The sequence below is a fragment of the Halichoeres trimaculatus genome, unplaced genomic scaffold, assembly GCF_033239565.1.
Source record: "Halichoeres trimaculatus isolate MK-OKI-2021-1 unplaced genomic scaffold, fHalTri1.1 fHalTri1_scaffold_4, whole genome shotgun sequence".
In the NCBI taxonomy this organism is placed as follows: domain Eukaryota; kingdom Metazoa; phylum Chordata; class Actinopteri; order Labriformes; family Labridae; genus Halichoeres; species Halichoeres trimaculatus.
Window position 1 is genome coordinate 34153076 of NW_027437182.1, and position 13191 is coordinate 34166266.

The 13191-nt window shown below is 39.6% G+C and overlaps 1 protein-coding gene across 8 annotated transcripts in view; it reads left to right on the forward strand.

The window, feature by feature from the left end:
- mcf2l2 (MCF.2 cell line derived transforming sequence-like 2) overlaps positions 1 to 13191 on the forward strand; it is a 239912-nt gene that overhangs the window by 123030 nt on the left and 103691 nt on the right. For all 8 annotated transcript variants that reach the window (XM_074669199.1, XM_074669195.1, XM_074669202.1 and 5 more), the window contains exons 12-15: positions 1830 to 2021; positions 2342 to 2528; positions 4042 to 4145; positions 8160 to 8248. In XM_074669199.1, coding sequence (XP_074525300.1) covers positions 1830 to 2021; positions 2342 to 2528; positions 4042 to 4145; positions 8160 to 8248 — 572 coding nt within the window. The remainder of the gene's footprint in view (positions 1 to 1829; positions 2022 to 2341; positions 2529 to 4041; positions 4146 to 8159; positions 8249 to 13191) is intronic.

Genomic DNA, 13191 nt, shown 5'->3' on the forward strand with positions numbered 1-13191 from the left:
GCTCTTTCAGTTTCTCTTTGTTTTTACTTTACTGTACTGAAAGGCTTCATTGGTAGCCTAAGTTAACTTCATCTACTTTATCACAGTAGTTAACAAGTCAAGTGCAAAACACAAATAAAAGTATTGACACTAAATTGTGCAAATGTTGTATTATTTGACTAATTTTAAAGTTTCACTACATTTTCTTCCTGAAATCCACCTTGAAATCCAGAGTGATCCAAATCCTACTGAAAAGTTCAGAACAACACAGACTGAAGGTTTGATTCAGATTAAAACTAGGGTTATGTTACGTGATCTAATCCAATTTTGAAATCCTTCGTTTCCTTGTGAACAACCCATTTTCAGAATTTAATTCAATTTGATGGCCAAAATCTGATTGGATTACATTTGAACAACTAGCCCCTGATGATCATTTAACAAAGCTAGATCAGACTTTTCCTTTGTCATGACTGTGCCTCACCTAGAAGAGTAAAAAAAAACATGTTTCAATTTCAAACCTTCTTTTTTCTTATCCTCACTGTGCTCAAGTCATGAGGCTAAAATCAGGATTTTAAAAACAGTTAGCTTTTTTTTGGTTAAAACCCTATTTCTTTTAATTTTTTTTTTTCCATTGACCTATTTTCAGTCACATGTAGCTGTGTATCTGGGAAACACATATTTTTATATGCTTCGGCCTGTCATCCACACGTAACCGCTGTTTTACGTCACTAAAAACTTTTTTTTCTGAAATCTTAGACCAAAGTGAAGATTTTAGAAAACTCTAGTTTCATGGTTTCATACACCAGGAAACAGTGTCTTCGGTTTGCAAATGTCACTGCTGTATGACAGGGCTTCATTCTGATTGGTTAGCACGCCATGTGTTAGTTTGGCATGCTTCATGCTGTGCTTATTGTTGGATTTTCCGGGTTACGTGTGGGGAAAAGTTTTTTTTTTTTTTTAATTACTGGGAAATTTTGCTTTCGAAAATACCCAGCTACACTCATACAAGGCCTAAACCCTCTGTTCACACCCAAAAATATAAAAACCCCTCTCTCTTATTGGACTCTGAATTTCACTGAATAATCCTGTATCTGAATGATGTCTTCTCTGCAGGACTCAAAGTGTGTGCAGTGTATTTATGCATTTTTCACACCTCATGTCACGTCTTTGCTCTTGTGACTGCTGAAAGTCACACGTCCTTCTTTGCGAAACAGAAAAAATCTACACTCCAGAACCTCCCTTCAGACTTCATGCTCCCAGTTTGTGTTTCAGCTTTTGTCTTGTGTTGCTCGAGCTGAGATAGCAACATCCAGATCGTTATCTCAGATTTTGAAGGTTTTTTTTGGAGCCACTGAAGTTAATATCTATTATATATATATCATATCTAATTTGAAATGAGTAAGGATTTCCTTTAGCCCAACTCTGGTTGAGCTGTTGTTTGAATTTCAGTGAGTTACTGATGATATTAACCCCTTGATGCCTGCAAATTTTAGACATACCCAGCCAGGTCTTGATGCAGCTGGAATGACCTTTGTATCCGTCTAATGCTTATTGATTTAAACTCTATACATACCATGGGTTGTATCAAATGCACCATGTCCCAATATATTGGTCAGAGTGTGAACTTTGTCAATCCATATCAGATAACTTATTCATAACTATTATGTGTCCATTATTTAAATGTACAATCTTCACTCAGTTTAGCATGAATGCAAAAACAGGCAACACCATTTTTTAATATAATTGTAAATTAGGTAAAAAAATGTAAAAACTGAGCGGTAGTCTTAAACCACTGCCGGAATCCAGGTGAAGTAAAGTTTGGAAGTTTAACCTTCTTCATAACTGTTCAGGTGAACCAGTGGTGTGAGTCCGGAATCTACCTGCTGGCCTCGCAGGCGGTGGACAAGTGTCAGTCTCAGGAAGGGGCGGAGTCAGCGCTGACTGACATCGAAAGCTTCCTGGAGTCTGCGCAGAAGAACCAGCTGACCGAGCTGAGGAACCTCCACAACCAGTACGAAGTGGTCCTCTCTGAGGACATCAAGGTACGGCACGCTAAAACTCAACATGAGGCCTGGATCAGAGCGTTTATGATCAACAGTTTGAGTCTACATGCTCTGCTATAAACATCATCAGAAGGATGTTTTTCTTTTAAAGCTAAAGCAGACAGACTGATGTGTTTTCTTCACCATCTAAAGTGTAAGACAAACAGAGTAATATTGAGGAGCAGCATTCCTCACATCTGTCAGTCCCAATATTTAGAGTCAGCTGGTAGACAAAAAGCTTCCCTCACAGGAGGATCCCAGGCAGACCCCTTAAAAGGCCTGCTCAGGACTGTTGTTGATGGTTTCCTCTCTGCCTGCAGGCCAGTGTCCTGAAGGCCCTGAAGCGCCTGGAGGACGTCCAGGAGATGTTTGAGAAGAGGCACGTCAGTCTGAAGAGGCTGTCGGCTAAACAGACCAGGCCCGTGCAGCCTGTTGCCCCGCGGCCTGAATCCTCGCCTAAACGGCCCTCACTGAAGAACCCACCCAGGAATACTGGGAGCCAGCAGCGTGAGTTATACTTTACACACTGATCAGAATCTTTAGACAAGTTGAAAAATGTACATTTTACAAGAATTTACATTTTGCACTGTTGGATCTCAAAAAGGTTCAGAGTAGAGCTTTGAAAAAGCAAAAAGAAGAAACAGGAGTGAGACCAAAACAAATGATTGAAAACAACTTTTGAACTAGAATGGGCTGATCGTCAGCTTAAACAACCCAGACATCCCCTGAAATAGAAACAAAAGTTATAAAAAAGGACTCAGTAATGAGAAGCTCCAATGTTCTTGTTGATCACTTCATGCTTGATTCAAATACAAGTGGTGAAGATGTCTTCATGGAGGATCATCCACTGTCTGGACCTGATGTCCATTTCTGTAAACGTCCCTCTCCATCCATCCCCAAATGTTGTCAGAGTGATTTAGATCAGGGGAACATCAGGATGGTTCAAAGAGTGAGCTGATTCCTCTGGAAGAAGTCCAGAAATCGAGTCATTACCACACAGACCAGGGCCCTCAGTCATGAAGGAGGCCCCCTGCAACATCTCCACAGAGCCAGCCACCGTTTGACGCCCCTGACCAACCTGAAGCTCCATTGGTCCATTGAGGGAAAAAGCCCCAGATCATGATGGCGCCCCCTCCACTGTGCTGCCGTGAAAACATCTCCAGTGGGATCTCCTGGTCATGTCAGTAACGTTGAAGCCATCAGAACATCAAGGTTCAGTTTTTTCTCCTCAGAGAATCAAACTTTCTTCACCTTTCAGTGTCCCATGTTTGCTGCTCTCTGAAAAAGTCCAAACGGTGAGTTTGTGGCGTTGAAGGAGACGAGGCCTTTGGAGACGTGTTTTGGTCTTAAAGCTCTTCTCTCTCAGACGCTGTCTGATGGTTATTGGGCTGCAGTAACGACCTCCATTTGGGTCGAGGATCGTTCTGTGCCTCAACAGACAGCCAATTAGATCTTCCAGCTCACCACCAGTGAATTTTTTGGGTCTGCCTCTGGACTTTTTTGTTCCCTAACCCTCAGGATCTTTGAAGAAATCCAAAGTGTCTGTCTTACTGCGTCCAACACCAGCAGGGATGGCGCGTTGTGAGAGGCCTTGCTGATGCAGCTCAACAATCCACCAACTTTCAAATAGAGAAAGATTTTTAGCCTTTTCCATCAGGAGGTCATGACAGAGAGAATACCTGGCAGTAAATCACACTGAATTCATATTTCTGTGCAGATTTTTTCAATACACTGCTTCCACAATTTTAATGTCCCACTCTCATTTCTTCTTTTGCATTTTGAAGCTTTACTTAGAGCCTTCTTCAGATCCAACAGTGCAAAATGTAAATTGGTGCAATTTTTCAACTGGTAAGATTTTGATCAGGAGAGTATTTTATAGAAACTCACAGATTCAAGCTTCAAAACAATGTCAAGCCGTTATCTGAATGCATCTTGAGGCTGGATGAATATCGTTCAAGACATCCTCCAAGGAGGGAAGCAGTTCATGTTGCTCATTTTGAGTCTTTTCTATGTGTTTCAGCTCTGGCACGCAGATCCTCTGATAACTCCAACAGCGGAAAACAGCCGGCTGAAGCTGACCCCAACAAGAAGAAGATCATACGCAAAGCCAAAGGAGGGATCAAGGTAACAGTTCCACCCCGAGTCTGAAAAAGAGTTGGTCTGTAGGAACGTCAACACAGCCAGAAACGACAGCTGTGGGTCATCAGCTGACGTTAAATCAGGGGAGCGCTGCAGCTCTGCCAGAATGAAAGACATATTTCCTCTGAGCTACTAGCGTCTGTTACTTCACCAGCCTAAATATAGTCACACATCCATACCTCAGATATACACCCCCACCGCCCCTGACTGCCAAACATTTCTTGAATATTTCAGAGAGGAGGGGCTAGTGACATACTGCGCTCATAAAGCCTCGTCTCCTTCTCCCCTCCACAGACTCCATGCTGCATCCCTTACTGCAATCACTCCCTCACGTCAATCTCATGCTCCACCCTGCCCTCCCACTTTGAAGCAAAGTGGAGATAATGAGCAAACCAACGACAAAACAAGTGGAAATTGATTGTAATCCTTATTTGCACCTCAGAACTTCTCTATCTCTCCTCTGAAAGGTCAGAGGTCACCACCACAGGAGCCGCTGTGAGCCGGTGTTTTGTCAGCGGGGGTGATTGTGATTTAGACTCACCCCTCCAGCTGAAGCGAGGTCTTGCTAATCAGTATGCCACCCTGCTGCTGCTGTTTGCTGCTGCACTGCCATTCTGCTCTGATCTCATTAATTGGTTTACAGTGTGCATAATTTGGATGCACGCCCCGGGGTTATTTTGTGAAGCTGACAAACAGAGTCTGGCGGTGTAGTGATAGTGTTGGTGTGTTAGACCAGAAACTTTCCTTCATAACTGATGATGAGGACTGAGCTGTATGAAGTCTGTGCCAAGAGGAGAAGTTCCCGGCTTGTCAATGGAATCAGTCGACATGAGTTTGTTCAAAAATCTGTTAAAAGTTGTTAATGTTTAAGAAGCAAGTAGCAAGATTGATCAACAACTGATTTTAAAATGCCATAGAGTGACTGTCAGATGACTCCAAGCCTACGTTCACATTAGCACATTAATGGCATCATGCACAGAACTGTGTATACAGAAACAAACATGGCCTCAGGTTTTTGGGGCTTGTTTTCTAAAGTGTAGCTGCTTATTTAGGCTTTCTTTGCAGCCTGTAGGATCCCCACCTAATTCTTCCTCAGCTCTCCACAATGAGAAATACAAACACATACTTAAGTTTCAGTTTCTCTTCTCTCAGTGCTCTCCTCTCACTTACTTCACTCATGCGTAATCTGACCCCTCCCCTTCTCTTTTGCTCAGCTGTGAGTGTTGCTGCCCGGTCATAGCACCCAGGCTACTGTTTAGATCTAAAGCTTTACTGTCCCTCAACATAACTGCTTTCTACCATTTTTATGCTCGTTGAGCATGACTCCCACCTGTATTTTTTCGGCACAGAACTGTGTCTTGTGTAGGGGTTGCCACCCGTCCCATAAAATACAGAATTGTCCCATATTTCACACTTAAAGGTTGAAGGTTATTTTCAGTTTGCCTTGAATTCAACATGCGTTGGCGTCCACCCACTAGATGCGGCAGTTGGTTGGTTGATTTTAAGAGAGAAATAAGCGCTCATTATTAATTGGGTGAGAGAAAGTCACAGGAAATCAGAAGTAAACATGTCTGTGGTACTCCGCCCAGAGCACCATTGAAAAGCAAAGGATGCAAAAACACAGATGTGAGTAGGAAAGTTCAAATGAATGGCTTGAAAGTGTGAGTGAAACGATTTCAAAGGACACAGTGATTTCTGTCGCCGAGTGCTTTCTGTGGCACATGGTGGCCTGTTGGACATGGGATAGCATGCAGCTAGAGAGCAATGATACAGCAACATCAGGACAAATAAATGTCAGACTCACAATTCTACATACCTAAAGCATTTCCAGATTCATGAATCTTATTAATAAGTAATACAATATGACTAATTTGGAAAAAATGAGATTTTAAAAAGGTATGAATTATATTCAAGCTGCCGCAGTGTTTTATTGAATGTATTATCTCAGATTATTTATTTCCTATCAATAAATCAAGAATACAGACATTTCATTAGTACAACATGAAAAAAGTTCAATACAATATTGATAACCAGTATCATTCATGATTATAGAAAAAAAAACAACAAAGGGACAGACCGGACAGAATACATTTTGAAAAAATATTTTAAAATTCTTACATACTGACATGAAACCCGTCAAAAGATGCGTCCAATGTGACCTGGCTGTTTGGACCACAGACGTCTTCAAAGAAATCCAATAGTATCCAATTCAGTACCACATTTGGCCTGGATCTGATTTGAAATATGCTGTTCAGACTTTCAGAAACAAAGCAGATATGGGTCGAAATAAATTAGTGAAAACATCAGATTTAGGTCACGTTTAACTGCAGTGTGAACGTGGCCCTTCTGGAAAAAGGTTGTCAGTGTTGCACTTGAAAATAACTATAAAAAAAGAAAGCTTTAACTTGCTGCCTTGCATCCTGGGAAAAGTTATCTTGAAGTAAGAAAAGTAGACTTTAAAAGATCTGCTCTCAAAAAGCAAATACACGCCTTAGCAAGAGTTATGTCTTTGCGACAGTGGATGACAGTGCTCATGGGAAACAGAGTCTTCATCCCTGAAAAACATGATTGTCATTGTGCACCATGACTGAAGTACATGAAACACTGAGCTGTATGTGGAAACACAGGAAGGTTTTCATGTGTTCATCTGCGATATCAGCTGGTTGGTGTCAGCTGTATTTATTTAGCACATTTAAAGCAGCCAGTGGCTATCCAAAGTGCTTTGTAGTTTTTGAAAATACCCGACTTCGAGTGGACATAGCCTTAGAAACACATAGAGGAATCTTTAAAAATATCCTCTACCTGGTCAAATTGTTGCCATGAGCAATGATTAAGGCTGCAAGATTCTGGGAATTTTCTAAGTATGAAAGATTCAATGGGAAATTTCAGAAATCAACAGGAATGGACGGAAATAAAAATATTTTTTGATGAACTTTCAGGAGTTTATACGAAAAACAGTCACCTGGTCTTGTACATGTGTAGATATTTAAAATTTAGTTTGCTATAAGCATACATTCATGCAAAATTTCGAATGAGATATTTTCAAATGACATTAAAAATGAATTTTCTTTATCAGAGTCCAACTGTAGGGAACACTTGTCATGGCAAGTCTCTAAAAATATAAACGTATTTTATTGAGCATTTGTGAGTTCAAACCATACCATGAAATAATTAACCTTAGTATTTAAAACTTATCTTGACAGGTCTTTAGACTCCAATTCCAGAAATGTGGAAATGCTGTTGGCAGGTAAATTAGTGATTGATGATGATCAAATGTGCTTGGAATTGTTTGCACATGTGATTCAGACAGTTGAATTTGCATTTAGTCATGCTGTTTCAACCAAGATCATTTTCGAAAACCTTATTCAAGTTAATATAGGAAAAATGATTAAATGATTAAATAAATAAATAAATAAATAAATAAATAAATAAATAAATAAATAAAAGGAAAAAGAAATGAATTAAAGAAAAAACATTGAAGTGTACGGCAAAAAAAAAAAAAAAAACTGAAAATTTCCAATATTCCTGAGCTAAAATTCAAATGAAAAATTTCCACCCCTTTGCAACCCCAGTCATGAGCGATGTGGATCCATGTTGCTTTCATTATTTATTCTGTTTATACTCATTACAAAGACTCTTTCCAAACCTCAAACCTCCAGGCTCTGAAGATGTGTTCAGAGGCCATGACATCATCAATAATTCACAGCGACCACCAAACTCTAAAACAGCCCGGCAAAGTGGTGGGCAGAGCACCAGCACTCATGGAAAAGTTTCATTAATCATCCTTTAGGTCTGCATTTCATTTGTCTTAGCTTTCACAGACTTTAACAGATCCAGAGGCAGAGGAAGAAGTAGGTTTAGTAACTTTTTGTCAAACTGAGATGTTACAAACTGGGAAAAAACACTGGAAAGCTGTGATTGACTCAGCTGACGTTGTAGTTGCCTGGTTAATCCTGAAGCTCAAGCCAAAATGTGTTTGTGTTGTTTGTTTTTTGACAGATTGAGGTGATGCACGAGGAAAGCCAAGGAGGCTCCACCCATGTAGTTGTAACCAATGAGACGGAGGAGAGTTTGTCCAACAGGCGCAGGTAAGAAGTGTTCATGTGCAGCGTCACCGTCACGTCACTGCTACACCACTGTATGAGGCAGGGATGTCATACAGTCAGTCTGCAAATCAAAACATTTAGAAAACATGAACACGTCCAGTTTTGTGTGGATGGCTTGATGAGAGTGTGACACAGTGCAGGGACTTAAAGCACAGGTGTTCTAACATCCAGGTGATAGTGCACGTGCTCGTGTAAAGATTCCTGCACACAGTTTTAAAAATCAGTTCAGGAAATGTAATGATTAAGAATTTCATTTTCTGATTTTTTTTTCTTATCCAATCTCCAATCATGAAATATTTTTGAATGAGATCTTTTCCTACAGGCTAGTCTACACTCCATACAAACTGTTTTTAGTCAACTCTGTGTTGGTTACAGGCTTCAAGTGTTAACATCACACTTGTGTAAGTTACATGTAGACTCCTTCATAACCTCCATCATCATCATCATCACAAGTATTACAGAGCTACTGGTGTTTTGGAGTCAAGTGTGATCGTGCTAACTGGAGGCCTTCACCTCAATGTCTGAGGCCGTGAGCTGTTAAATGTGTTTCTGTATCAACCTCAGTTAACCAGGTTTGACTGTAAATAAGTCACAATGACTAATGAAACTCTGAATCCAGTTTTTACTTTGTGTGGTTATGAAACAGTTGGTTTGGAATGAATGCGACAGTGAGGACTTCATATGAAAAGTAAATAAGGAGAAGAAGTTTAAATTATGAATAATAGAAACATGTTTCCTTCTCAAAGTAAAACTGTGGTAAATTATCAAACTAAGGTGGCTCGATTGGCAAAAAATGGTCATTTTGACTTTATTTGTTTAGATTTAGATAATACTGTTCACACCTATACATGGCTGATTTAAGGTTTACGCAAAAGAAGAAAACACAAGAAAGAAAAATGCGCCAACTTTTGTTTAAACAATATAAATACCCAAAACTGTGCAACCAGCCATTCTGAGCTTATTAATGCACACATTTCTATTTCATACTGATGCAAAATAATCACCCTAAAATGTATGTAAATTGCTCCAAACAAACTCCCATAACTTTTCAGTGCTGGGCAAGTTAACGCGTTATGTTCGCGTTAACCCGTCAATCTATTAACGCCGTTGAATATTTTATCGCACATTAGTGCATGTTGCTCACATGCTTTTATTTTGTAAATGTCTGTTGCTGACCGCGGTGGAACCGGAAGTGAAATTGGCGGAATATCACGATGAGTAACCAAAACAAGCATGGAGAAGAGGGGCAACGCCACGGAACTTAAAGGCGCTCGCCGCTTAGTGCATCAGTCCGCGCGCACAGCGTGACAGATATAAACAAACGCAGGTAGTCTGCCAGGACGAAGAGACACGATGAGAACTAGAGCCTTATTTAGCGGTGTTTTTGTGTGAAAGTAACGCGCTGAAAATTCTCTAAATAAAGCGTGAATGCAGACCGATATCAGACTTTTTTTGGTGGGAGTCCGTTCATTAGTGTTTTTGGTCAAGTAAAATATGGCCCCATCTGAGTGCAGAGGAAACCGGCAGAGGAGCAGGGAGGGGGGTGTTTGGTGCGAGCGCCCTGGGCTTCTGCTGCACAAAATCACTGCTGTAGGGGTAATTTCTGCCCTAAACCTTGTGATAGGACCCAACTTGTTCCATCCTGGAGTATCACTTTAATGCCATGACAGTGGCAATAAGCTTTAATTTTGTATTTACATTTTGTAAATTTGATTTGCACTAAATATGTGATTTAACTATTACTGTATAACAAGTACTGATTCAGTGTTTGCATGACAGATGTTATGGCACTTTCACAATGCGATTAATTGTGATTAATCAGGGAAATCATGCGATTGATTACAATTAAAAGTTTTAATCGTTGCCCAGCCCTACTTTTCAGTCATTGGTCTGATTCTCACCAAAGTGAGAGGTTGCACAGCTCCGTTAATGCCAAAAACACTCTGAAAGTTCCAGCCTGTTCTCTTAAACATTTTTTTTTTCAAATCACAATTCTCAGCACATAAAACTGTTGAAATGCGGAATTTGAAAAGAAATGGACTTAAGAAGTTTAGTTCTTTGGTCACTTCAGAGGGCTCCTTGGCTCATAAGAAGGATTTTCTCTTTCCTCTCGTGTCGTGTAAAGCACTTCCTGAAGTTGTTTAGCTGTTTTTCACTTTTTCTTTGAGACTTTTCCACTTTTTCGTCGCGAGTGATGAATTCATTTGTGGTCAAGCTTGCTACAGGCTTTCCTGCAGGGATAACCAGGGGCAGGTCCAAGCTCCTCCAATACTGAAACAAGGGTTTGTGCTCCATCATCCATCATTGCAGTGGCCAACTGCTGAGAACAGGGGCACCACCAAGGGTTTTGGGCCCCATGAAAAGCAATATTGCCAGACCCCCATATAATTTTTAATAATTATAGGAGTCATCTGACAGTCACTCTATGGCATTTTAATAATTTTTTTTTTATAATAGCATCAGTAACAGTTTCTGCAATGAGTAACTCGTGCCCCAAAAACAACATGTAAACAACGCTGGTTTCCATAGAAACCATTTTTGATCACTGAATAAAAGCCAAAATGTGTGATAAAATTGATCTATATGCGGAAAAAACTATTTTTTTCTGGAAAGTTCTCTGCCCACAATATCATTTTGATATTGCTTCTGAAAGAAATAAGTTTTCTTTTTGACTTTTCCCTACCAGCCACCTGAACTTTTGCATCCTGAAATACTTGACCATTACTTTTCTGATATATTTGGTGCAATTCTGTCTCTGAACCAGGTCTCAGACTCAGCAGTCCATGTACTCGTCTTAGGTTTGGTAATTTCATCGTAAAAATCATGTGATTTGTGTGCTTAAACCTCTCTCTGGAGTATACACTGCATTTCTACATAAACACATTTCTTCGGAGTGAGGTTTTTTTTTGGTAAAAACTGCAGTTTCCTGGTGTTTATGTTCTTGTGTTACTCTGCAGTACTTCTGTTGCCAAAATAAGCAGTTCAAAGGCAGACAGCAGCGTCCCTGGTTTGAAGAATAGTGCTTTCTTGGCACATCTCTGAATCACACTTTGAGCCAGGTGCACTCCTGACCGACCACGTCATGGATGAGTCAGACTGTTTTGGAGGGAAAATGTCACATCATGTTGTCTGGACATAAGGCTTATAAATGTCTGTTTAGTTTTATTAAAATGTTTGTTTTTTTTTTAAACTCTGTAAACATTCAGCATGGCAGTGCACCAAACGTCTTCATCATCAGTTTAGTTTCATTGGTGAATGTTTTCGTCTCCTTTTAGACCCATAAATAATCTCTGTGAGGAGGCGCTTCAGGAGGTCATGAGGCCTGTGAACCTGTCCACTGCTGATATTTCAGCTTTTCTCAGAGTTTCCTTCTTTAAATAAACTGATAGACAGAATACAGCAGAGACTGTGGTGGAGGAGAAAAGTTTGGAGCCATGGAAAAAGTTGGTGGTGGGGGCAGAGTGTGGTCAGGAGCAGGAAACTGAGAGGGAGAAAAGAAAAACTCTCAATCTCACAGTTTTATTCCCACAGATAGATGTGGAATTCTGCAGAGAGTGGATTTGACCTTGACTTTTCTCAAACTGTCCCGATGGTCTGCTTGTTCCTTTTTGGGTTAAATTGTTTGTCTGGCATAATTTAACTGAAAGCCTGACAGGATGTAAGTGGGTTTTTTTGTGTGTATGTGTGCATTTTTTGTGTGTTACAGGGGAAAATCTTTTGCTCTTTGTCAGCAGAAAGGAATGAATCAGAGGAAACCAGAGAAATGTCTGCCTGGTGTTATCACGTTCCTGTAACGTGTAATTGTCCAGCTCAGACCGTGAATGTTTGAATGTTCTGGTGTTGCCTCAGAGGACTTTAATCTTTAGTGTAAGGTTGATGTTATTTCTTCATTTTAAGACCCTTTGACTAATTTCTCATTCAGTTAAATGTTAAAATAGTTGAATATTACATGTCACCAGGTCTAATAAACCTAATTTTAAAGATGTCGTGAGGACTTTCTAAATCATCTTGAAACAGTCTAACTTTTTATATATTTGCCTGTTAATGAGATTATCAGCACCAAAATGTGTTATTTCTAAAAGTTGTTTTATCGGTGTGAGTTGACCGGGTGAGAAGAAAAGGACTTCTTCTCCCCTGAGAAGAAGATGTCGTCTAATTTTATAGACATCGCTCCACAAAAAATACATTACCCCACTGCTTTGCATCCTGGGAAAATTAACAATTAAAAGAAAATGTCCCCCCCCTCACACACACACACACACACAAAAAAAAATAAATAAATAAATAAATAAATAAATAAATAAAAATAAATAAATAAATAAATAAATAAATAAATATATAATAAAAAAAATAAAATTAAATTAAAAAAAAAAAAAAAAACACACCTTGGCAAGGGTAGGGATGGGTACCTTTCACATTTGGAACGATACGGTACCAATGCCCGGTACCTGGCAATCGGTACCGGTACTCAACTGTACCAATTTTCAGTACTTTTTGTATTTATGTGGTAAAAACTATCGATTTGTTTAATAATTATATCTATCTATCTATCTATCTATCTATCTATCTATCTATCTATCTATCTATCTATCTATCTATCTATCTATCTATATAAATATATTTTCACAATTTAACAAATGTATTTTCTAATATATAACCTTGCAATGATGTGTTCATGTCCAGTATGGAAAATCGCCCACTCTTCCTCTCCCTCACAGTCACAAGGATGGGTTTCGGTACCTTAACATGTTACCTTGTGACTCTACATTAATTGATACCCAGTACTTTTGACATAATTTGGTCAGTACCTAAAAAAGTACCTAATTCGGTACCCATCCCTAGGCAAGAGTCATATTTTTTATGGCAGTGGGTGATGGTGCTCATGGAAGATGGAGTCTTCATCTTGAAAAACATGACAGATTCTG